At 40.8% G+C, this 27531-nt stretch overlaps 1 protein-coding gene across 1 annotated transcript; it reads left to right on the top strand.

Moving 5' to 3' along the window:
• The first annotated feature begins 377 nt into the window (after positions 1-377).
• Positions 378-21028, top strand: LOC105935937 (N-acylneuraminate cytidylyltransferase). The gene is made up of 9 exons (XM_036147047.1): positions 378-410; positions 588-800; positions 15778-16020; positions 16182-16225; positions 18734-18848; positions 18930-19024; positions 19177-19336; positions 19419-19605; positions 20761-21028. The coding sequence occupies exons 1-9, from the start codon at positions 378-380 to the stop codon at positions 20973-20975; spliced, it is 1305 nt and encodes a 434-aa protein (XP_036002940.1). The 3' UTR covers positions 20976-21028.
• Positions 21029-27531: the final 6503 nt, after the last annotated feature.

Raw genomic sequence — 27531 nt, 5'->3', positions numbered from 1 at the left:
GCTCTGTGTGGGTGACGGACTCTGTCATGGCTGGTTTGTGTAATGATTGAATGAATTATGTTTAGGTCCACTAGATGGCGATCATGAGTTTATGTGAATGCAGAAATGTAAAGAATAGGACAACAGAAGCAGAGAGAGTCTTGATGACACACCTGTGAGAAACCTGTGTTAGGAGATCCATAAAAGGAGACTTTAATAAAAGAATCTGAGCAAGACAAGAGGCCTGGTAATTGTCAAACACGAACATAACATGGTGTCAGGAGTGAACTGAAAGGCCGACCATGGAGCTGAAACCACCGGAGAGCTTGAAGCTGACAGGAAATGTGGATGAGCATTGGCGTGCTTTCAAACAACGCTTTCAACTGTATGTTGCCGCAATGGGGTTGGAGACAAAGCCGGAGCCAAGAAAGGTAGCAATGTTGCTGACCATAGCAGGAGCGCAGGCTTTGGAAGTCTACAACACATTTGTGTTTGATGAACCAGAAGACAAAGAAAAGTTGGATGTTGTGCTAAGTAAATTTGATGATCACTGTTCACCTAAGAAGAATGAATGTTATGAGAGATATGTGTTTCGTTCCCGAATGCAGACTCAGCATGAACCCTTCGATAACTTTCTGACAGACCTAAAAGTGAAAGCTCAGTCGTGCAATTTTGGTCTGCTGAAGGACTCGATGATCAGAGATCAGATCGTCTTTGGAGTACGTGATGGGAAGCTCAGAGAGAGACTGCTGAGAGAAGTTGAACTGAACCTGGAAACAGCGGTAAAGATGTGTCGGGCGAGTGAACTGTCTCTGCAGCAAGTAAGGACATTTTCTGAACTTTCAACAGGAACTACTTTACAGTTCAGTGATGGAACAGCAGCAGTAGGAGTGGTGTCCTGCCAGAGGAAACGACATGCACAGACGACGAGGCAGCTGCAAGAAGAAGCCATTATCAACTGTAAGCGCTGTGGATCACGGCATAAAGTGAGACAATGTCCTGCTTACGGTAAGCAGTGTTTAAATTGCCGTGGAAAGAATCATTTTGCAAAGCAATGCTTTATGAAGAGGAAAGAAGACAAGAAGAGGAATCATGTAAACTTAGTAGATGATACTGACCTAAGTGATACATTCTTTATTGGTGTTGTGAGCTGTGAAAATGAGTCAGAAAAAGTGCAGCGTGTTGACAGAGATGATAAATGGATAATGCCTTTGTTGATAAATGGAACCATGGTTAAGTTCAGATTGGACACAGGTGCGAAGGCGAATCTCATAAGTATGTCCGATATAAAAGAAATGCAGGTAAAACCTCATCTAAAAGAAGTAAAGTCGGGTCTAAGAGACTATAATGGACAATCAATTGAGTGCATTGGAACATGTCAGCTGAATGTGACAGTTAAAGGAACAAAACATTGTGTGTTCTTCTCAGTTGTAAAGGAAGATCGTGAGTCACTTTTAGGTGATAAATCCTGTGAAGAACTTGGACTGGTGAAAAGAGTTTATCACATAAATACTGAATTAAATGAATCTAATAACCCTGTGGATGCAATGCTTCAGGATTATGAGGATGTCTTTAAAGGACTAGGTGCTGTACCCTGCACATACAAGATTCAGCTGAGAGAGGGCGCTCTGCCTGTTGTGCATGCTGCTCGTCGTATACCAGCACCACTGCGAGAGGGGTTGAAAAATGAATTGGACAGAATGGCCAAGTTGGGAGTCATTCAGAAGGTGGAAGAGCCCACAGATTGGGTTAATTCCATAGTGGTTACAAAGAAGAAGAATGGAGAATTAAGAGTATGCATGGATCCAAAAGATTTAAATGAGAACATCAGGAGAGAACATTATCAAATACCCACTCGAGAGGAAATAATCAGTGAAATGGCTGGAGCAAGTTATTTCACCAAGTTAGATGCATCACAAGGGTTCTGGCAAGTAAAGCTGGATGAAAGCAGTACCAAGTATTGTACCTTTAACACACCTTTTGGAAGATACTGTTTTCTAAGACTGCCTTTTGGGATAAAATCGGCACCAGAGATATTCCATAAAGCAATGGAGCGGATCATAGAAGGCTTGGAAGGAGTGAGAGTCTACATTGATGACATCATTATCTGGGGATCAACAGCTCAAGAACACAATGACAGATTGAGACGCGTCATGGAGCGCATACGGAAAAATGGATTGAAGCTCAATAAAAATAAATGTGAGTTTTGCGTCGAAGAAATTATGTTTCTCGGAGACAAACTATCTGCCCAAGGTGTTCAACCAGATAAAGATAAAATACAAGCCATCTTGAAGATGCCACCGCCTGTCGACAAAATGGGTGTCCTGCGCATCATGGGGATGATTAATTTTATAGGAAAATTCATTCCCAATTTGAGTGCAAAAATGACAAACATTCGCAGACTCCTGTGCAACGATAGTAAGTTCCAGTGGACAGAAGTTCATGAACAAGAGTGGAAGGAACTAAAAAAATATCTGACTATGGAACCAGTGCTCACCTTCTACGATCCAACTAAAAAAATAAAACTGTCTACAGATGCCTCAAAAGATGGGCTTGGAGCAGTTCTTCTTCAGGCTGAGAATGAACATTGGAAGCCAGTGGCTTATGCGTCCAGAGCCATGACGAAAGCTGAATGCAGATATGCTCAAATTGAAAAAGAATGTTTGGGGCTGGCTTATGGACTTGAACGGTTTCATAACTATGTGTATGGTCTGCCATCTTTTTTAGTTGAAACTGATCACCGACCCTTGGTTTCCATCATAAAAAAACATCTGAACGAGATGTCACCGAGGATTCAGAGGCTTCAATTCAATTCAATTCAATTCAATTCAATTCAATTCAATTTTATTTATATAGCGCCAAATCATGAAACATGTCATCTCAAGGCACTTTACAAAGTCAAGTTCAATCATATTATACAGATTGGGTCAGATTATACAGATTGGTCAAAAATTTCCTATATAAGGAAACCAGTTGATTGCATCAAAGTCCCAACAAGCAGCATTCACTCCTGGGGAACCGTAGAGCCACAGGAAGAGTCATCTGCATTGTACATGGCTTTGCTGTAATCCCTCATACTGAGCAAGCATGAAGCGACAGTGGGAAGAAAAACCACCCATTAACGGGAAAAAAAACCTCCGGCAGAACCGGGCTCAGTATGAACGGTCATCTGCCTCGACCGACTGGGGTTACAGAAGACAGAACAGAGACACAACAAGAGAAAAAAAAAAGCACAGAAGCACACATTGATGTAGTAATCTGTTCTACATTAGATGGTAGTAGCAGGTGAGCCGTCTTCTCTGGATGATGTCACAGTTAACAGAACGCCAGACCAGGTGTACCTACTATGAAGAGAAAAGAGAGAGAACAGAAAGTTAAAGCAGAAATGACAACACATAATGCATAATTGAAGAACAGTAGAACTCAATAGAGTGAGAAAATTAGATCCTGATATACTCCAGTAACCTAAGCCTATAGCAGTAAAACTATAAAGGTAGCTGAGAGTAACATGAGTCACTAGTTATAATTTTTGTCAAAAAGAAAAGTTTTAAGCCTAGTCTTAAAAGTAGACAGGGTGTCTGCCTCACGGACCAAAACTGGGAGTTGGTTCCACAGGAGAGGAGCCTGATAGCTAAAGGATCTGCCTCCCATTCTACTTTTAGAGACTCTAGGAACCACCAGCAGACCTGCAGTCTGAGAGCGAAGTGCTCTGTTAGGAACATACGGGGTAATCAGAGCTCTGATATATGATGGAGCTTGATTATTAAGGGCTTTATACGTTAGAAGAAGAATTTTAAATTCTATTCTTGATTTAACAGGAAGCCAATGAAGGGAAGCTAAAATTGGAGAAATATGATCCCTCTTGTTGATTTTCATCAGAACTCTTGCTGCAGCATTTTGGATCAGCTGAAGGCTTTGAACTGCATTTTGTGGACTTCCTGATAGTAAAGAATTACAATAGTCCAGCCTTGAAGTAACAAATGCATGGACCAGTTTTTCAGCATCACTCCTGGACAGAATGTTTCTAATTTTGGCGATATTCCGGAGGTGAAAAAAGGAAACTCTGGAAACCTGTTTAATATGGGATTTAAATGACATGTCTTGGTCAAAAATAACACCAAGATTTTTTACTTTATTACCAGAGGCCAGGTTAATGCCACCCAGATTAAATGATTGGTTAAGAAGTTTATTTTTTGAGGACTCTGGCCCAAAGATTAAAACTTCGGTCTTGTCAGAATTTAGATGCAGGAAATTTAAAGTCATCCAGCTTTTGATGTCATCAAGACATGACTGCAGTCGAAGTAATTGATTGGATTCATCAGGATTTATGGATAAATATAGCTGAGTATCATCAGCATAACAGTGGAAATTAATCCCATGCTGTCTGATAATTTTGCCTATCGGAAGCATATATATAGTAAAGAGAATTGGTCCAAGGACTGAACCCTGTGGTACTCCACAGGTGACCCTAGAGTTTGAGGAAGATTTATTATTAACATGAACAAATTGGAATCTGTCTGACAGATAAGATTTAAACCAGCCTAATGCTTTCCCCTTAATCCCTACAGTATGTTCAAGTCTTTGTAGGAGAATATTGTGATCAACTGTATCAAACGCAGCACTGAGATCTAACAGGACAAGTATAGACACAAGTCCATTATCTGAGAACAGAAGCAGGCTTATGATGAAGATGCTGAGGTATGAATTTACGCTGATCTACACTCCAGGGAAGCATCTGATTCTTGCAGATGCTCTGTCTAAAGCCCCTACGGACAAAAGTGTGAGTTCAACTAAAGAGGATATTCAGTGCCATGTGAATTTGGTGTCCACTGTGTTGCCTGTGTCAGATGGCAAGTTACAGCAAATAATTGAGGCAACAGCTAAGGATACAGAGTTACAGTTGGTCATGCAGAATATGGATGAAGGATGGCCAATAGGCTCATGTTCCCAGTTCTTCAAAGTTAAAGCTGACCTAAGCGTGGTGAATGGGCTGTTACTGAAAAACAACAGAATTGTGATTCCACAAGAGTTAAGACAGGACATTCTACAGCGGATTCATGAGGGTCACCTAGGCATTGAAAACTGTAAAAGAAGAGCTAGGGAATCAGCTTTCTGGCCTGGATTGAACAAGGATATTGAGTTGTTAATAAGTAAATGTGACACATGTCAGACATTTAGAAACAAACAGTACAAGGAACCTATGATAACAACTGACATTCCAACATCACCATGGCTGAAAGTGGGAATGGATTTGTTTCATTTTAAAGGTAAAGATTATTTAGTGATCATTGATTACTATTCAAATTATCCAGAGATGGCTCTGTTAGCTAACATGTCATCAAATTGTGTCATAACTCATTCTAAATCAATCTTTGCAAGGCATGGGATTCCACATATTGTGGTGAGTGACAATGGACCATGTTTTAGTAGTAGAGAATGGCAAAAGTTTGTGGAACAGTATGATTTCAAGCATGTAACATCAAGTCCTCATTATGCTCAATCGAATGGAAAAGCGGAGAAAGGAGTTCATATTCTTAAGCAACTTCTGAAGAAAGCTGCAGATAGTAACTCTGACCCATATTTAGCTTTATTAAGCTACAGATCATCACCATTGCAATGTGGATTTTCACCTGCTGAACTTTTGATGAATCGGAAGATTCGTACAACTCTACCAAGTTATGAAAGTAAAGAACAAGGTGCAAAGAAATCGTCAAAGTTGGAGTACAAGTTACAAAAGCAGAAAGCAAAACAAAAGTCATATTATGACAGATCAACTAAGATTCTACCCCCACTGTCATACAAGGACCCAGTAAGGATTCAGGATGATAAGGGATGGAATACTAAAGCAACTATTCTGCAGGAAGTAGCTCCACGTTCATTTGAAGTGAAAACTGAAGATGGACAAGTTCTGAGACGAAATCGTCGCAGTTTGTTGAAAACTCCAAGTTAAAATGTCTGCATATTGTAATTCATGTTTTAAATGAGTGTTAATTAGGATAGGTGAAAGTGAAGTAAGCTTCATTATAATTATGTGGTATTATGCTCTATAGGTTTCATACAATGTCTGTTGTTATTCTTTGACAGGATTATTTTTGTAACATTCTTACTTTAAAGAAAGGAGGATGTAATGATTGAATGAATTATGTTTAGGTCCACTAGATGGCGATCATGAGTTTATGTGAATGCATAAATGTAAAGAATAGGACAACAGAAGCAGAGAGAGTCTTGATGACACACCTGTGAGAAACCTGTGTGAGGAGATCCATAAAAGGAGACTTTAATAAAAGAATCTGAGCAAGACAAGAGGCCTGGTAATTGTCAAACATGAACATAACAGTTTGTACTGTAATGACCGGGGTCTGAGCCCAAATTCAAACCACACACAGAACCAGATATTTAGGAGCTTTATTGCCACAAAGAAGGTTGGATGGATCAGGACCGGGCTGAAGAAGACTGGAGAGGGTGGAGATTAAGCAGGCAGACGGGTACGGTGGTCCTCAGGGCCACCGCAAACGGGATGCAGGAGCACTGACAGAATGAGCCTGATGAGCTCCGGAGCTGGGTCCAAAGCGTGCTGACGAAGTGGGACAGGTGGTGCGTCGGTACAGGGACCAGGATGTGAAGGAGGACTGTGGCTGTGGTGCGTCAGGGTGAAAGTCAGGACCTGCTGGTGGATCGAGACAAGAGGGAAGACTGGAACACAAAGTAAAGAGGTGAGTGGGAGGCAAGAGGTAGCAGACTGGCTGGTGAGGAGTGCACAGGCTGGAGAGCAGAAGGGAAGCTGGACATCTGGTGATTGAGGGAGTGCAGAGTCTTGGAGATCAGACAAACCAGCAAAGACAAACTGAAAGAGGAGTGCCTATATAGGGATGGGCTGACAGGAGTAACTAGAGCAGGGAATTAGTTGCAGGTGACGGTGATCAGTGGGGAGGAGGTGATCAGGCGAAAGACTGAGCTAGAATCATTACAGTTATTGTTACTTAACTGTTAGAATCAGAATCAGAATCAAGTTTAATCGCCAAGTAGGTTTCCACTTACAAGAAATTTGACTTGGTGTTGATGGTGCAGACAAAAATAAGAATACAATAAAATTAAATTAAATTTAATAAAATCGATATATATACAGAAGCAACATACACTCAGTAAACTGTGCGTTAATGTAACGCAGAAGCTTGTAAGTCCTGAACCGGGGAGAGAGACAGTGTCCAGTGTCACAGGCGGCTCTTGGCCTTGTTCATAAGGCTGGTAGCAGATGGGAAAAAGCTGTTCTTGTGTCGTGAGGTTCTGGTCCTGATGGACCGCAGCCTCCTGCCAGAGGGAAGTGTCTGAAATAGTCTGTGACTGGGGTGCGAGGGATCAGCCACAATCTTCCCTGCACGCGTCAGTGTCCTGGAGGCGTACAGGTCCTGGAGAGATGGAAGATTGCAGCCAATCACCTTCTCTGCAGACCTGATGACACGCTGTAGTCTGCTCTTGTCCTTAGCGGTGGCACCAGCGTACCAGATGGTGATGGAGGAGGTGAGCATGGACTCAATGATGGAGTCGTAGAAGTGCACCATCATTGTCCTTGGCAGGTTGAAGTTCTTCAGCTGCCACACGACGTACATCCTCTGCTGGGCATTTTTGGTGAGGGAGTCGATGTTCAGCTCCCACTTTAGGTCCTGGGAGATGATAGTTCCCAGGAAGCGGAAAGACTCCACAGTGTCAATGGTGGAGTCACAGAGGGTGATGGGGGTAGCTGGGGCTGAGTTATGAGTTCCGATTGGCAAAATTATCAGACAGCATGGGATTAATTTCCACTGTTATGCTGATGACACTCAGCTATATTTATCCATAAATCCTGATGAATCCAATCAGTTACTTCGACTGCAGTCATGTCTTGATGACATCAAAAGCTGGATGACTTTAAATTTCCTGCATTTAAATTCTGACAAGACAGAAGTTGTAATCTTTGGGCCAGAGTCTTCAAAAAATAAAGTTCTTAATCAATCCCTTAATCTGGATGGCATTAACTTGGCCTCTGGTAATAAAGTAAAAAATCTTGGTGTTCTTTTTGACCAAGACATGTCATTTAAATCCCATATTAAACAGGTTTCCAGAGTTTCCTTTTTTCACCTCCGGAATATCGCCAAAATTAGAAACATTCTGTCCAGGAGTGATGCTGAAAAACTAGTCCATGCATTTGTTACTTCAAGGCTGGACTATTGTAATTCTTTACTATCAGGAAGTCCACAAAATGCAGTTTGAAGTCTTCAGCTGATCCAAAATGCTGCGGCAAGAGTTCTGATGAAAATCAACAAGAGGGATCATATTTCTCCAATTTTAGCTTCCCTTCATTGGCTTCCTGTTAAATCAAGAATAGAATTTTAAATTCTCCTTCTAACGTATAAAGCCCTTAATAATCAAGCTCCATCATATATCAGAGCTCTGATTACCCCGTATGTTCCTAACAGAGCACTTCCCTCTCAGACTGCAGGTCTGCTGGTGGTTCCTAGAGTCTCTAAAAGTAGAATGGGAGGCAGATCCTTTAGCTATCAGGCTCCTCTCCTGTGGAACCAACTCCCAGTTTTGGTCCATGAGGCAGACACCCTATCTATTTTTAAGACTAATCTTAAAACTTTCCTTTTTGACAAAGCTTATAGTTAGAGTGGCTCATGTTACCCTGAGCTATCTCTATAGTTGTGCTGTGATAGGCCTAGGCTGCTGGAGGACATCAGGGTCTAATTTTCTCACTCTACTGATTTCTACTGTTCTTCAGTCTACTGTTCTCCAGTTTTGCATTGTATTACATTGAAATGACTGTCGTCATTTCAGCTTTTAACTTTTTGCTCTCTCTCTTTTTCTTCATAGCAGGTACACCTGGTCTGGCGTTCTGTTAACTGTGACATCATCCAGAGAAGACGGCTCACCCGCTACTACCATCTAATGTAGAACAGATTACTGGATCAATGTTTGCTTCTGTGCTTTTTTGTTTCTCTTGTTGTGTCTCTGCTCTGTCTTCTGTAACCCCAGTCGGTCGAGGCAGATGACCGTTCATACTGAGCCCGGTTCTGCTGGAGGTTTTCCTTCCTGTTATAGGGGAGTTTTTCTTCCCACTGTCGCTTCATGCTTGCTCAGTATGAGGGATTGCAGCAAAGCCATGTACAATGCAGACGACTCTCCCTGTGGCTCTACGGTTCCCCAGGAGTGAATGCTGCTTGTTGGGACTTTGATGCAATCAACTGGTTTCCTTATATAGGACATTTTTGACCAATCTGTATAATCTGACCCAATCTGTATAATATCATTGAACTTGATTTTGTAAAGTGCCTTGAGATGACATGTTTCATGATTTGGCGCTATATAAATAAAATTGAATTGAAAATTGAATTGAAGTCCACAACCATCTCCACTGTTTTTACAGCGTTATCTCCACTGTATAAGTCCGATGAGAGTGGTGTCGTCCGCGAACTTCAGGAGCTGACTTGAGGTGCAGCTGTTGGTGTACAGGGAGAACAGCAGAGGAGAAAGAACACAGCCCTGGGGGGAACCAGTGCTGATGAGCTGTGAGTCAGAATCATATTTTCCCAGCTTCAAGTGCTGCTTCCAGTCAGATAGGAAGTCTGTGATCCACCTGCAGGTTATACAGTTAAACAACCCTTGAATATTTTATTTTATAGCTGTGCAAATGGAACCAATGTATTTCATGCTTTTGGTATTTTTAAGTTTACCCAAAGATATTTCCTCAGTTTATTTACCTGAGAATATATTTCATCATCTTTTAAAAACCTGCAAATTAAATATTTTTTTGCAGCAATGTTTCACTTATCCGACAGCTGTTACACAGGATGATGAAGTGTCTTAGACAATATGACAAGAGTCCAATGTCTCCCTTTCTTTATTGATATTTCATTAGCGCTTTGAAGCAGGTATAAAATGTATTACTGATACATTAACTGTCTAAATGTGCCTTTATTCGAAATCTGCGATGTAAATCTGTCAACCTATTTTACAACTTACTAAGATGTGCAGGAGTGAAAAATGTTAATGAACAAGCCTTTATAAGGAAATGTATTAAAGTAATCAAAAAAGCTACACAATGTTCCTACTTTTGAAGAAGATTGCTCCATGAAATCCAAAAAAAAAATGTATTAAAAAATAAAGGCGTTGTCAGACGGGAGTTCCTTATCTGTTTGTGATGCTGCAGAGGATGCTGCAGAGCAGTGGCGCCTGAGGGGCTGTATTGGAGGCGACTCCTTTTATATTCTTGATGCTACTTTCACTTTTGGTTTAGCCTTCTAATAGTTTCCAGGAAATCCAAGCTGCTTACAGTAAATTAACATTGCCACTTTGTGGTGAGTGGTTTCACTGTGTTGGAATTTCAACAGTTTTTCAGAGAAACATAATTTAATGTATAAAACCTGAGGGTAAGAATTATAAAGGGCTTTACCATTACATCTAAAAAACATTTTGTAAATAATTAAAAACATCCAAAACATAGAAGATTGGATATTTTGCTTAGAAAAACTAAAATAAGTCTTTTCAAAAGTTTATCTTTGTGTGAAAGTAAAAACAGCAAAGATTAATAAACGTCAGGGAAAATTTGGAACTACAAACTAACACATGCCAAGCATGTGTTAGTTTGTAGTTTAACACATTTGACTATAAGCCAGTTTATAAGTGTTTATACCTCAGCTAGCTTTTCACTCAAGCTCTGAACTCTGGATGATCATCCCTAACAGTTGTTTCTTATTGCATAAATAATGTCATCTGAACTGAAACATTGATAAGATCTGTTTCTGTGATTAAGACTTTGATCAATATTAAATTTAACAGATAAGTTAGCATAAAGCACCACACTAGAAATGCCATTTTATGCATGCTAAATGTATTTAAAATGTTTTACATGAACCTACAAATAAAGGCTCATGTGAAAAGATTCACATCAGTCCTTCATTGAGCTTGCAAGGATGACCAACACTAGATGGTCACACACTATTTAGCTGAACGTAAACGTAACGTGCATTTCCAGTATTTTGATTGGACTTGCTGAACTTAGGTCATAGTATTTGTGCAGTCTACTGGGTGTGTTGGGCTCACTGCGATTTGTTGTTCTGGCCCCAATTTCTGGGCACCTCAAGTTGACTTAGCCTACTGAGCTTGTAAGTATTCTGGCAGACCTGATATATATATCAGGTCTGCCAGAATATATATATATATATATATATATATATATATATATATATATATATATATATATATATATATATATATATATATATATATATATATATATATATATATATATATATATTTTTTTTTTTTTCATAAAATGTTTTGAACAGGACAGTGTTTTTACAGTATTACTCTTTTCACTGATCATTGCAAACATAAACATATTGCAAACGTAGACATAGCTACACAGCAACATCTAGAGGGGCCAGGCCCTGACTTTCCCCAAATGCAGCAACGCCACAGCACAAATCATCAGCATCAGTATAATTTTCACACAAAAAAGCAACCACTTTTAAACTATGGAAGCTGACTTAACACAACAGTCAGCAACTTTAAGGGAAATCAATAACTCCTCCTTCCTATTTTCAGTAGAAACTTTACATTTTCAGCATTTACTTTTTTTTTTCCCAGTGTCCTGTCTAGCAATGTGGCAATAAGAATTGATGTCTTACTGCCAAATAGAGCTCAACAGATTTTGCTTTCGCAAGTGGAGCAACCAGCTTTCGCCATAGTGCTCCGCTTGATTTATGCATGTAAATAGCTTTATTGTGATTCCTGCAGGGAGAGTTTCAAATTATATGGACACTACAATGGGAAGGTAGGAGAGTAAAGGAAGATCAAGAAGAGAAAAAAAGAAAGAGAAGAGGTGAAAGAAAGAAAGAAGAAATAAAAGGGAGAGAATGATAAAACGTCCTCCGTCTGCTCCATCACCTGAAAAGAGAGATGCAAAAAGAACAGCACAACCAACAGACATAAAGCAACAGATACAATCGAGTAACACTTTGATGCCATTGCTAAATCATATGTATTATTATTTAGTGATACTTGAAAAAAGAAAGTGAAAGAAAATAAATAAATAAATTATGGGCTTTCTGTATATAAGTGAACACCTAATACCTGGAACCCTGCACCTGTGGGAGTTTGTGAGAGTGCACTAGTTTAGGTGAGATTCATCCAGAAGGAAACAGCTCGATAGTGGTTGTGGAGAACCAAAGTCCCGCCTTCCCCGAGCACAGAGGCATAACCCCAGATTCCCAAAGGGGCCCCCAAAGCAGGGCGCCCAAGAGGGGCCAACACACAGCACAGGAAATCAGCAACCCCCCCCCAAGGAAAGAGGAGAGACGACCCTGAGGAAATCCCCCAGCCACCGCAATGCCGACGCCCGCAGGAGCCGTGGGGACGAGCCCAGCCAGCCGCGCTGAAGTGGTCCCGGCCATGGGCCCTGGGGGCCAGAGGCCCCACGGGCGCCCCGCCCCCGCGGTGGGGGCCCCGGCCAACCCCCGGGGGGCTAGACCACGCGAAGCCGGCACCGGGAATGGGCTGGCACCCACCCGAGGACCACCAATGCGCCAGAGGGCCAAGGCGCCCGCCAGTGCAGCGGAGGAAGGCAGGACGTGGGGGGAGACTTGAGATCTTCTTGGGTTGGGAGAGGGAGCGGACCGGACCCGTACCTGGAAGAAAAAAAAAAAAACTCATTCACACCATCCCTCCCTAGTGCCCCACTCACCACAGACAGACTTACAAAAAAAAAAGGACGCTGTACACACATTCTTATGTAACACTCACATCCAAAAATCCCAAGTGGGGTGGGGGGGTCACCACAATTCAACTATACGACTGCCATTTTCAGCATTTCTAAGAGGGGTCTCAACTCAGGTTCACAGGCAGTGTCTCTCAACGTCTCTCTCAGTGCCATCTGTCTATGAAGCAAGGGCTCCGGCAGACAGAATAACATGAAGAATGAGATAATAAGATATTTTGCTTGGCACATGCCCCTTTGTGCAGATAAGCGGGGTATAGACGGAGGGAGGCCTGTATATGCTGGCCAGAGACAATGACTCCAACTAAGATATTGAGGAGACGCTTTAGGACATCTCTCACAATAAATACCCTTGAGCAGTCATGCCAGAACCTGGGTCTTAAATTCCTGGATCAATGTGCGCTTCTGTGCTTTTTTGTCTGTTTTGTGTCTCTGCTCTGTCTTCTCTAAAGTCCATCGAGGAAGATAACCAGTTACACTGAGCCTGGTTCTGGTTCTGATCAGAATCAGAATCATAAATACTTTAATGATCCCAGAGGGAAATTACTGTTTCAGTACAACTGCCATCACATACATCAGAAACATTTCAGGGGGAGACGATTTACTAAGACCATGCTGCCAAGAAAACAGCTTACACTGTGCCCACGGGGATGGAGGTTTTCCTCCCTGTTAAAGGGGAGTTATTTTTTACACCGTCGCTTCATGTATGTTCAGTATGAGGGATTGCTGCAAAGTTATGTACAATGCAGATGACTGTCACTGTGGTTCTATGCTCTTTCAGGAGGAGTGAATGCTGCTTGTCAAGACTTGATACAACCTACTGGGTTTCCTTAGAGAGGAAATATTTTGATGAATCTTTATTATCTGATCCAGTCTGTATACTCTGTATACCTAAATTTGACTTTAGAAGGGGCCTGGAGATGACATGTTTCATCAACTGGCACGATATAAATAAAATATTATGTGAATATAAGGAAACATAACAAAAACATAACAATAAAAATTTAGAGGGTTATTGTAGACTTACATTCCTTTCTTAAATTCAATCAGTTTTCTCAATTTCTCCCCTGTAAAAAAATTGCAAACCATTTAATGGGAAGAAGGAAAAGGGGGGGAAAATGGTCCAAGATCCACATGATGGAAGCTGTTCAACACAAGAATAAAATTAACAGTCCCCCTTCAAGTCTCTAGAGACAAATACCAAGATGTTTCGTAACTAACACACAGGCAGTACAGTGTAGCTCGCCATCTTGACTTGTTTCAGTCCATGCAAAAAAAACAACAACAACTATATATTCTTATGAAAACTAGTTGCCATATGTGAACATTTACAAATTTACAAAGTTTGTTCATTTTAATAATAAATCTTCTTTAAACTCTAGGGTCACTTGTGGAGTACCACAGGGTTCAGTCCTTGTGCCGATTCTTATACGTAAATCCTGATGAATCCAATCAATAGCGTACCGCGCACGTGACGTCACCGACTCAAGAGCAACGCCCCTTTTGCCGCTTAGGTAGGGCATACAGGTAGAGAACGCCCGTAGCAACCAGCTATTACACGCGCAACAGAAACAGCGATCTGACCGACTTTATAGCCATTAAACTTTCCCAAGACGATGTTCCAGGCGCACGGATTACTGGTCGCACTGTCGAAGAACAGACCAACCTTCAGCTCAAACGATGGCTTGAGTGTCGAGGGCTTAAAAAGACCGGAAAACGGGCCGAGTTGATCGAACGGTAAGCTTTGGTTTTTTTTCCTGCGCGGCGGTCATGGCGTCGTCGGCTGTTTTTTTGTTTGTAATCACCGTCCAGGGATCGGTATATGTTTAATGTTTGTCTTATTTGAAATGTTTTTGAGTAAGCTATCCTGGTAGCAGGGTATCAAGTTAGCGCCTGCTACCATGATAGCCTATATGCTATCATGGTAGCAGGCGCATCATTAATAACATGTCGGCCACCAAAATACTCTTACCTGTTCACTACTTGATGTCGCTGGAGTTGGGTCAGGATGTTCTTCGGTTGTGCCCTTTCCTCCAACAAAATGCTTGCTACATATGTACGTGGATTTGGTAACTTTTTCCGGGTTGAACTGTTGTGTAGGGCGACCGCACCGGTGTACCCAGCGCACACATTTCTCCTTGGCAGTCTTCAAGAAAACATCCTTCATATGCGGCCGATCAGCGTACCTCGAGTCGCTGTTGCACGTTCCATAGCAACAATGTTTAAAAACCATGGTTTTAGATTTGGAAAAAGCAGTCGTATACCGAGTAAAACCAAGGGTAACGCACGTCTCTTTTACAGCGAAAGAGCGGCGGACTATGCAAGTTTGTCCTACTGCGTACCACGTGATGTGACATCATCGTGACGTTACGTTTCTAAAAATAGCTCGTTCGCGGTACGCTATTACTCCGACTACAGGCATGTCTTCATGTTGTGCTATTACACACTGTTTTAAGTTATTTAACGTTTATTAGAAAAATATCTGTCTGTTAGGTATTGTCCAGTGAATATCAGCCCATTGAAAGGATTTATTCGAGTACTGGCATTCTTTTAACAGCGAACTCTGCATACATATACAATTTTTTGCGAAAGTATTCGGCCCCCTTGAACTTTTCAGGCTTCAAACATAAAGATATAAAACTGTAATTTTTTTGTTAAGAATCAATAACAAGTGGGACACAATCAGGAAGTGAAACAAAATTTATTGGATATTTCAAACTTTTTTAACAAATAGAAAAACTTAAAAATTAAACCTGCAAGATTATTCAGCCCCCTTGAGTTAATACTTTTGTTATGCCACTTCAGGACGTGACAGCTTGCATTAGTTCGGGACATGACAGACTGCATTTCCCATGATGCAAAGTTGTCAAAATGGCCAATCCAAGTGCTTTTTCCTACTTGCTGTTTTTCTGCTTTATTTCCTGTATTTTAATCATGTAAAGCACTTTGCGATGTCTGTGTACTGAATTGTGCTATATAATAAATTTGTCTTGCCTTGCCTTGCCTTGATTTTTGGCTCTAACTCTGTCTCCTGTCTTCTTCAGTTCGTTGTGCTCTGGAATTACTCACCCGTGTTGTCTCTGTGCGCTGAAGATCGGTTCCTGAATCCCTGCGGCACAGATTTTGCTCTGGCGTTCCCCTCGAGCCCACTGAGTGTTACCAAGCCGGACACCAAGACCCCCCCTTCCTGGATTCACCCTGGTTCTTCCAGCTGCTCCTCTTGTCTGCCTCCGCTGTGGTGCTGCTCGGGCTCCCCGCCAGCGTTCCATCTGCCAGCTCACCCGTCAGTGAGCCATCTCCCTCCATCAGAGAGTATACGGTCTCAGAAATCCTTCTTCCATTCATCCTCCCCGGATAGGTCCTCCCTACCAAGCGGTAAGCAGAGCAGTATCTCGTAGATTCCCCTGGTTCGATTTACGTTTAACTATTATCCTCTTTCTTTCCGCAGTACCCTTTTGCGCTGACGTTCCGACCTCACCTGCTGCACATATTGTGTGCACTAGATCCGTGTTTAGCCTAAATAAACATCTATTAACTGTCTCTGTTCTCCAACTGTGTCTGCATGTGGGCCAAACGCCTTAAAACCATGACAGTTACTTGAATGCATCTTTAATACTTAATCGGCTGGTTGTGCTGTTCTTTTTTCATTTCTCTTTGCAGGTGAAGAAGCAGACTGAGGATATTGTATTATTCTCTCCCTTTCTCTCCTCTTTCTTTCATCTTTTGTCCTTTTTTCTCTTCTACCTTCTTGTTTTAGTGTCCATATAACATGAAATATTCCCTGCATAAATTCTAACAATGCCACTTGCTTGTATAAATCAAGTGAAACACTATGGTGAACGCGTAACAGCTCCACTTGTGAAAGTAAAATCTGTTGGCTCTTTTTGACAATAGGACAACAATTCTTATTGCCAGACAGAACATTTTTTTTTATTTTCACCCCTCTCTGAGACCACCTGTCTTCTCTGTCAAAAATTTGAACATTTTGGTCCTCAAAAGAGTGTCCTTTTTCCTTGAGGTGCAGGCTGAGTCGTGTCCTGAGGAGGTAGCTCTCATGTGTTGAGCCATGCATCTGTGAGGAGGTTGTTTGGTTTCTCCAATATACTTATACATACAATATATAATTGAGTGCATTGAGGAATGTTCTTATATTTACAATTGGGGAAAAGCAACACAAAACCTGCTGTTCCTGGGGAAGCTTGTTGACCCTTATTACTGGAGAAGATTTTGGGAGTATCATGAAAAAGGAAAGACCACAAAATAAATCCATGGTTCCAGGAAAATGTTCATGCAGATCCCACAGAAAGACCCTGTTTTCGGGGGCGGGGGGGGGGGGGTATCCCTGCTCTTAAAACACTGGAGAAAAGGAAAGACTAGTTCCTGGCATGGGAAAGAATAGGGAAAAACAAAGGCCACACACAAAGAACATTAAAAAGACAACTTGGACCTCACTGAGATGAGGGTCCTACAAGATGACACTGTTTCTTGCAGGTCCCTGCAATCAAAACAAAGGAGGCCAAGTTACTATTTCTCACTGTTTCCATATTTCATAATAATGAATTATTATTTTGAATTTATTGTCATTGCAACATGATTTACTATGAAATAGATCCTCTACATTTAACCTGTACTTCAGGAAGCAGTGGGATGCATCGCGATGCAGTGACTGGGGACCATTCTGGAGCAAAGTGTCTCGCAGTCTGTGGGATTTGAACCTAGAACCTTGCAGCCCTGCTCTCTAAGCACTTGGCCACCATTCCCCATTTCAGCATTGCTTCTTTTAAATAAACAGAAATAGAGGTAAACATATATGGATTTTTTTATTATTTTTTTTACATCTGAGAGAAGTGATATTACTGAAGCCTTGTAAGGACCAAACAATGCCTTTCCTAGTGAATCGATCATGTCTTCTCTCAGGCGATGAATTTACTCAGCCCTTCAATCTGGTTGTGATGCTGCAGAGGATGCTGCAGAGCAGTGGCGCCTGAGGGGCTGTATTGGAGGCGGCTCCTTATATATTCTTGATGCTACTTTCACTTTTGATTTAGCCTACTAATAGTTTCCAGGAAATCCAAGCTGCTTACTGTAAATTAACATCGCCACTTCGTGGTGAGTGGTTTCACTGTGTTGGAATTTCAACAGTTTTTCAGAGAAACATAATTTAATGTATAAAACCTGAGGGCAAGAATTATAAAGGGCTTTACCATTACATCTAAAAAACATTTTGTAAATAATTAAAAACATCCAAAAAATAGAAAATTGGATATTTTGCTTAGAAAAACTAAAATTTCAATCTGAAAAACTCATACAGAAAGAAAAGGCAATAAGAATTTTATTGATACAATATTTTAAGAGTTTGGCGCTCAGACCTCGGCAGGGAAAATTCACGCTGAATTATACTTCAATATGCATAAGCAGGCGTATGAGAATAGGGACATTTCCCCCCAGGCCTGAAACTGGTGGTGGTGTGGAGTTTGTTCAGTCCATATGATGATCTGTTTGAGCTTGATGTCCAACTTGATATCACAGGTTTGCATGAACTGTCCATGATGAGCAAGCATGAAGCGACTGTGGAGAGGAAAAACTCCCCTTTGGGAAGAAACCTCTAGCAGAACCAGGCTCAACATGGCGGTCTTCTGCCGGATCGTTTTAAGGAGTGACAGGGAATTCCATAAGAGTCCAGGAGGAATTACACTCTGATAGGGACGAGGTTGAAGCAGCACCATAGGAAAGCCAGGCGGAGCTTGCTACGATGGTGGAGAAGGGGATGGAGGTGGGTTGAATCCGGTCATCAGAGTCCAAACCAGACATGCGCAGCCACCGCTTGCTCGCTGAGGAGAAGGCCGAGACAAGGATGTGGAGTTCTTTTAAGATGAACCCAGGATGCTGATTGGCTTCGAGGAGGAGCAGTTCAAAGCTGATTGGCTTGCGTCGGAGGCGGATGAGTCTGATTGATGGAGGTAGGCAATAGAGTTTCTTCAGTTTGAATTTTCGCTTAAGCTCCATAAGTCTTTTCAAAATTCCCCGCCGTCAGGACTGGGATGGAGAGCTGTGTGAGAACGGCTCATTTTACATCGGGACCAGGGACCTCATCTTAAAAGAAAATACAACGCAGGTAATTCAACAGTATCACTAACGTCCTGGCGGTGTTGTTTTGTGTGTAGACATTCTGATGTTCATGTTGCCATCACTTTAGGGCAGAAAGGTGGCCTACTTTGAGATGGAGCCAGAGCACAGCGTGGACATAGATGTGGATATTGACTGGCCGGTGGCCGAGGAGAGAGTTCTCAGGTTAGACTGCCATTAAAAGCATCAAATCAACCGTCATAAAGTTCTCCTGTTATTGCAAGGAGGTGAAAAATGATCTATCAGAAGATAGAAAAAACATGAATGTCTGCAAAGTTTTTATTTCCGTTTGATTTATTCTGTGCTTCCTCAAACAGGTTTGGCTACTTTGGTCGGGGAGTGTCTATAATGTTCTGCAGGGTTTCCAGATGTTTGACCGATGGAAAGGTGTTTCTGTCCCCGTCTGGACAGGACATGGTGTCTTTTCACACTAGAGACACTACAGGCCTCAGGATGCTGCAGAACGATGGCGTTGAGGTTGGATTATTTTCAGACGCTCAAACATGGTTGGGTGAACATTTAGCATTTGTTGTAAAAACGTTCTAACTCTGTTCTTTAGGTGGTGCTGCTGACCTCCAGTGAGGACCTGGTGACCCAGTCAATGGCTGACAAACTAAAGAAAATGATTGGCTGTGAGGTCATGGATGTGGGGGAGGAGCCACTGAAGGATGTGCAGTCAGTCGTGGAGAAGAAGAGACTTGACTGGAAGGATGTGGCCTACATGGGGGAAGAAACGCATTCTTTAAGTTGTTTGTGACGATGATTATGATCATTTTAAATTCAGCGTATGTAGAGACACATGATTTCCACATGGGGTGCAGTACCTTGCAATGGTACATACAGAGTAGAGCAAAAGACAAGACAGGGTTAGGTTATACAACAATGAACTTTGAACACCCTGCAGCAGTGTTCAAGCCATCATCTGCAAACAGAAAAAGAAAGAATCTGTTGCTGGAATTGAATTGGAGAAGAACAACATTAGTCAGCGACGCAGCCAGGAGGTCTGTTCATCTCTGGAGGAGCTGCAGAGATTCACAGCCCAGATGGAAGACTATATTTACATCAGAGCTGCACAAGATCAACGACAGACATAACTGCCATCCATCCATCCATCCATCCATCCATCCATCCCAACTGACTCCTTTCCATGTGGAGAAGCAGCAGCTCTACTTAGAGCTTCCCTGGATAACACAGCTCCTCACATTTTCTCTAAGGCTGAGCTCGCCCCCCTTCGGAGGAAGCTCGTATCGGCTGGTGTTCAGCCGGTAAAATAGATTATTGATTGCAGACAGTGAATGCCTGACACCAAATATACAGTAACCAATAATTACAGTAATTGCGTCCAAGCGGTCTTTTGCAACTGAAAGATTATTGTGATGCAATATAGATGTATGCTAATTTACAAGACAACATTAATGCAGTCCATTTATGCAACACTGGGAATATGTTGAAATACTAAAGTACAGGTGAGAGAATTACGTCTTGCAGTGTGCCGCAAACAATGCAGGAATACAGGAAACTAAATGCTGGAGAATTTGAGAGAAAAACGGTTAGAGGCTGTGAAAGACTTCAGAATCAGAAATACTTTAATAATCCCAGAGGGATACTTTAGCCTGGGGGTAAAGTTTTAGCTTCCAGCTGGAAAATGACCCTGAACATACAGGCAGAGCTACAATGAAATTGTTTAGATCCAACCATAATTATTTGTTAGAATGGCCTAGTTAAAGCCCAGTTTTTGTCACAAGAACTGTAAGGTTCTTTAATTAACAAAAAAATCTCTGTTTTTTTTATATGAAGTACTTGTATTCTATAGAGACTGTAAACACTGAAAACATCTAACTGGACATTTTTTTCATGAGCGTAAAGAATTTCAAATAATTTTTCCCCATTTCTGCTCTCAGGTAATGACCCAGCAGACGCCACCTGTCTGAACTTGGCGGGTCTGAGCGCAGCACCTGCAGACGCTCCGAAGGACGCAGCTGATTCTGCCAAGTACACCTGCCGCCATGCGGGAGGGATGGGAGCCTTGAGGGAGTTTGCTGAACACGTACTCCTGCAGAAAGAAAAGGCGAAAACCCAGATGAAGCAGGACAGGATCGACCGTAATAACTTCTAAAGCTTGGAAGGAGAGATTTGGAAACATGAAGTCAGACAATACTGATTCACGAAAGAAAAACTGCAATATAGCTGAGTGTAAAAGAAAGGTTACCTGACTCCGCCAGATGGATTTGCTCCTCATATCCATCTGGAAACCTTCCGTTGAAGTAATTTTGGGAAGGGGCGACAATACTGGTTAGCTGATTGGCCTATGTTGGTGATAGACGGGCCAAATAAACCAATCAGGTCAGCGAAGCATATGATGTACTTGTCAACATGCCAAGCTACTCTTGCTGCTGCAGGTCAAGGCTCGTTAGCTCAGCAAAGAAATACTCTGTAATTCCGATAAAACTTCCTCGATAGCCACACTAACGCTAGTTTCATCGGCTGAAGCCGCCATGCTCTTTAGACTGAACTGTCGCGCTTCTCGTTGCGTCACACCTCAAACCGCCTCAAAGCCAATGCTGATTGGACGTTCGTTTGGTGAACGGCTCCAAATTTTCTTTAACGGAAAGTAGCAAGACTGATCTGCGAGTGAAACCTTGAAAGCTCGCGAGATCAGGATGGTCTCACGAGGCTAAAAGAAAGGGGCTATCAAGACAAGTTGTCTGCTGTAAAAATGAGTAATCTCCATGGTGGTTCTCCACATTGACCATATGGGCATTTGCCAGGATGGCATCAGAAAGGATGGAGCCCAAGTGCAAGATAAAATATAACAGTTATACCTCAGTCCAGCCTTATTATTCAGGTTATTCAGGTTTCTATGGATTATTTAGACGTACACTTGGTTTATCGGGTCTCCATTCCTGCCTTCTGCTGAGAATAGGGAGACTATTTTGAGTACTTTGTGTTGAGCTGGATCTGATTGGGAGCGGCAGAAGAAAAGGTTTTCTCAGGGTTCAATTCATGCAAGAAAAAGCCACTGGTAAGCAAACACCATATTTACCAGACTCTTTAAAAGAGTTAAAGTAAAACCAATTATCCTTCCAATAATTATTAGTCAAGAAAGATTTAATGATCTTCAACATTAGGAATTTAAGTAAAAAAATTTAATACTTATATTAAATACTTCATAGGGAAATAGAGTTTAATTAAAATAAACAACATTGGGACATTTAAATATCTTTTTACATAGTTTCTCTGATATAAGTCTGTTGTGAAAAGGGTTTTATGAAGGGTGTGTGTGTTGACCAATGCAAAAAATTTATTAAATTGAATTTATTGATTCATAAGGTTTGGTAAAGGAACAGATTTAGATTCAAAGTGAAAGTGCTTCTATTTCTCTAGTTTTGTGTTTGTTTTCCATCTGTTTTAAATTTTACATATATATAAATATATATGTAAATAAGTTATTGGGGATCTGCCAACCAATCAGGAGTGATTTTACTTGTTTGAAAGAAGTGGTTCCATCCAATACTCAGTAAGAACATTCAAGCCTGGCCTGGCCACGTGTGGTTTTGCTGCCAATCAGGAGCGATTTTACTTATTTAAAAATAGTGGTTTCAGCCAATACTGAGTAGGTTATTCAAGCCAGACCTGGCCAGGCGTGCGGGTTCGCTGCATTCATATGCTAATTAGGGCCATTAGTACAGCTGATCGCTCTCCACATACGTCAGAGTCCGGTTCCGACAATTTGTGGCACTGAAAACGGCAACAAGCGCGGGTTGCAAATTGTCGTTAACTGCCGAAAATGAGGGAGATCTGCGGTAGTTTACGGGGACGAAAATCTCACTTTTCATGCAGTGTCTTCTGGTGTTTTATGGCGGTTGGCAACAAACTTTTAGCAGCATTACCGTCACTTACTGGTATGGAGTGTGGTTCTTCTTCTTTTTTCTATTATGGCGGATCACAAGCAACTTGAAGGTGCATACCGCCACCTACTGTACATGAGTGTGTAGCAACATTACTTTACATCTATTAAATTCAATTTTTTAAATTTTGTATTCTGAAGATAAATAAATTATGTTTTTCTTAATCTATAAATATCCTTTATATTTCCTTAATTTCCCAATAATCCTTTAAGACTCCATTCTTGGCCTGTCCTTTCTACTATTCTTCTCAATATCTCCCTTTCAGGTTCATATGTTTTATAGTCTCATGTCTAAATTTATCTCAGGAAATAACCATGGAGGAATAACACTAATTGGATTAAACTGTGCTATTTTCTTATCCTCTAATCCAAATTCTTTAATCAATTTGCTTATAACCCATCCAAATCCATTATTATGGAACTTTGAATATTCCCAACAAGTTTGTAGAATTGTTGAAGTTATATTTTCTTCCATGCGACTTTTAATTTTCATTCAATTTAATGGAGTGTGGTTCTTGATGGTCTATCTATCTATATCTATCTATTTATATATATCTTAGTATTCTACTCATTTATATAATTCACACCTTCTCTAATCAAATTCTATGAAATAATTTAGTTTTTTTTAAATATTGAATAACTATTTGTATATGTTTACTCCCCAAAGGCTTCCTGAAAATATCTAATAAATTTATCTTTTCCTTAATACATTTAAACTCTTTCCTCATATGTATCCTCTCTCATATTTATTGCATTCTAATATAACATGTTCTATTGTTTCATACTCTCCACAATAATCACATTTGCCGGAATTATGTTTTTGAATTTTAAAAAGTGTATAATTAAGTCCTGGATGCCCAAATCTACCTGGCTCCTTCTCCAGTGCAGCCCTGATTAGGCACACCTGTCAGGCTGTAATTAACCAGGGACTTGTTCCACCTGCTCACCTGGCTATAAAACTCACCCCAGTTTGTTCCTCGTCGCCTGCTAGTATTCAGTCATCCAACACCTCGCCTGTCAGTTCCAGTCCACGTCCTTCACGTCTTGCTCCCTGTCTGTTTAGTTAAGTACCTGTTTGCTGCGCTGCTGGATACTGCTCCTTCGTCTCCATCTTCATGTTCTCTGGTCTACACTCCTGGTTCTGCAGCAGCCCAGCTCCTCCGACTCCTGACAATCATCTCCGCTCCGTTCCTCCCGTCTGGTAACTGTCTCTGGGTCTCATCGTCCACCAATTGCAATAAACTCTCAAAAACTGTGTGTGTGTGTGTGTTCATCCAAGACAAATCATGACAGAAGGACTAATTGAAAGGTTCCGGTCATATGATTGTCTAGATTTTTCATTTCATTATGTTCGTTACTGAGAACCTGAAATGAAAATGTTTACTTAAAGTCTTGGTCATCCTTTTTAGTATTGAGCTTATTGCCAGAGTGGTTTTACTTTTAGAGCGTATTTTGTTATATGTGAACTCATGGGTCAAATGAAACAAAAGTTGTTGAGAATCCCTGAAAGTGGGTTAAGAAAATCTAAGTTTAAATCTTAAAAGTTATGCTTTGTTTTCTTTTGCTACAAATAAATGTTTCATATGGTGTAAGGTAGGTTATTGTCAATGAAAAACAATGTTCATAAAAGTAATTTTGTACCAATAAAACTGAACCTGTACATCACCATTCTTTTTTACAATGATTAAGTACCTCCACCAGCTCACCCCTCTATAAGCATCCTGTGATGTACCTGTTATTTTGTGTGTGTGTGTATATATATATATATATATATATATATATATATATATATATATATATATATATATATCCATCCATCCATCCATTTTCCAAACCGCTTTATCCCTCATTGGGTCGGGGGGGTTGCTGGTGCCTATCTCCAGCGTTCACCGGGCGAGAGGCGGGGGACACCCTGGACAGGTCGCCAGTCTGTCGCATATATATATATATATATATATATATATATATATATATATATATTAGGGCTGGGCAACGATTAAAATATTTAATCGCGATTAATCGCCCTGATTAATCGCGATTAATCGCGATTAATCGCATTGTATTTACAAACTCCAAGAATAAATTCAAAAGTAGTGTAAAGAGCACTTTTATTTTAATGTTCTGCTGCCATATGAACAAAAGTGTTGTAACATTTGTAGCACTTATTTTATACTGGATATTTTCAACCCATCTTGAATTTAGTGCACTAGTTGATCTTTTCTTCATACGAGAACAGCAAGCACTGCAGCCAAAATATGGCCTTTTTTGACCTGCTGTATATTAGCCAGTCCTTAAGCTTGATGTATCATGAAACTGTTGACCTTTTGGGTTTTGTGGTTTTTATTTTATTATTACAATTAAATAATAATAATAATAATAATAATAATAATAATAATGTTATGTTCAGTGTTTTTTCGCTAATCCACCTCTTATATATTTCAATCCTTATGTAATTTTGTCTGTGTTGTGTGCACCTGCCTGTTGCTTTAATCCTATAAATTTCCCCGTCGTGGGATAAAAAAAGGATTAGCTAATGTTATCTTATCTTAAATAACACTTTTTAATATATGTACTGGGTTCTTTCAAGGTCTTAATTACATGTTATGTGTGGGCTCCAGTAACATCCATCCATCCATCCATCCACTGATCTACCTGGATGTTCCATGGAGGACTGAAACGCCTCAGTCAGAGACGTCTGTGGGTCTGTCGGGGCAATGAGAGAAGTTTCGTCTCCTCTCTCCGTTTCTGGGGCTCGACGTTTTCATGTTTTTTCACAAGGATCATGTGTTGCGCTGTTACAGCCCACAATACAGCAACGGTTTACCATGGTTGAAATCAAGTTAAGGTGAAATTAATCAAATTAAAACATGGCTGAGAGAGGGAGTACAGTACGCGGTAGTCATAGGCAGTAGAGGCGGCGGAGGCAGTCAACATGGCAGCCACGTAAAGTAATAAGTCATAACGCCCAAGCCCTATTATTAATATATTCTTCTTACATGTTTTAAATACTTAACAGTTAATTACCTGTGACAAAGTGAGCACCGCAGACTCTGGCGTATTCCAGCTTAACACCGTCCAAATCGGACCTGGATATCCGTGTCAGCCATAGGTGACGGTGTTGTTCAGAGAGCTGTTTTGTTTTTTCACACTGATTCACTATTACGGCTGGTAGGCGATAGAAAGAGCGTTGATCTCCACCTCCACGGGCCGTGCAACCAACCATTAAACATGTTTTCCCCATTGTTCACTTCCAATACTGCCTAAGGCGTCATACAATGCAGGTCAACGGTGCGAAACGACTGCCACCCAATATGGCGGACGCGCTGAGTAGTCACGTGAGCGTGACGTCAGCTGAAAACCCCCTATTGCATGCTGGGTATTGGAGTTCAAGAGCTTTCTAGCTCATAACATGACGGGATGGATTGAACAGTACTCCATGACATGTATAATGGTTGGGAAATATTTTTATAGTCTAAGGGTGCTTTAAACTTCACAACTGAGGCAGACACCCTGTCTACTTTTAAGACTAATCTTAAAACTTTCCTTTTTGACAAAGCTTATAGTTAGAGTGGTTCATGTTACCCTGAGTTACCTCTATAGTTATGCTGCTATAGGCTGAGGCTACTGGAAGACATCAGGACCTATTTTTCTCACAGATTTCTTCTGTTCTCCAGTTTTGCATTGTATTACATTGAAATGACTGTTGTCATTTCAGCTTTTAACTTTTTGTTCTCTCTTTTTTTCTTCATAGGTCAGACCATAGGTACACCTGGTCTGACGTTCTGTTAACTGTGACATCATCCAGAGAAGACAGATCACCCGCTATTACCATCTAATGTAGAACAGATTACTGGATCAATATGTGCTTCTGTGCTTTTTTGTCTCTCTTGTTGTGTCTCTGCTCTGTCTTCTGTAACCCCCAGTCGGTCGAGGCAGATGACCGTTCATACTGAGCCTGGTTCTGGTTCTGCTGGAGGTTTTTCCTTCCCGCTAATGGGTGGTTTTGCTTCCCACTGTCGCTACATGCTTGCTCAGTATGAGGGATTGCTGCAAAGCCATGGACAATGCAGACGACTCTCCCTGTAGCTCTACGCTTCTCCAGGAGTGAATGCTGCTTGTCGGGACTTTGATGCAATCAACTGGTTCCCTTATATAGGATATTTTTCACCAATCTGTATAATATGATTGATATTGACTTTGTAAAGTGCCTCGAGATGACATGTTTCATAAATTGGCACTATATAAAAAAAATTGAATTGAATTGAACTGTATTGTTTATATCAGGAAAGAACTAACAGAGAATAAACCAAACTCAAATTAATGATAAATATCAAGACAGAGGAAAAACTCGAAACATAAGACTCAAAACTAGACAGAGGTGAACCCAAAATCTTTAATATTGTTTAAGCATGATGATACAAACGCAACAAAACTTGGAAGTAGTTTACTCTATATTATTATAACTATAACTATATATAAGTTAATTTTAAAGATTTGATTAATAATTTGCCCAGACTTAATGACTAATATCCTAATTGGTAATTTTTATTTACTGTGTACTTTATAGAACCATACACAAAGGAATTGTAAGGTGGACTAAACTGAGAACTTAAACAACAGAAAGACAAGTGAAGCCACATCTTTAATTGGATGTCTGCAGCTTTTGCACTTAGAATAACAAAGTATTTAGTTCAAACATACATAAACAATATCTGGCAATGATAGAGTGTTTGACATTAAATGTGCCAATCAAAAAAAATGTGTT

This window comes from Fundulus heteroclitus, chromosome 14 (genome assembly GCF_011125445.2).
Source record: "Fundulus heteroclitus isolate FHET01 chromosome 14, MU-UCD_Fhet_4.1, whole genome shotgun sequence".
NCBI lineage: Eukaryota > Metazoa > Chordata > Actinopteri > Cyprinodontiformes > Fundulidae > Fundulus > Fundulus heteroclitus.
Note: the sequence above shows the minus strand (reverse complement) of the source record. Positions and strands in the feature narration are given on the sequence as shown.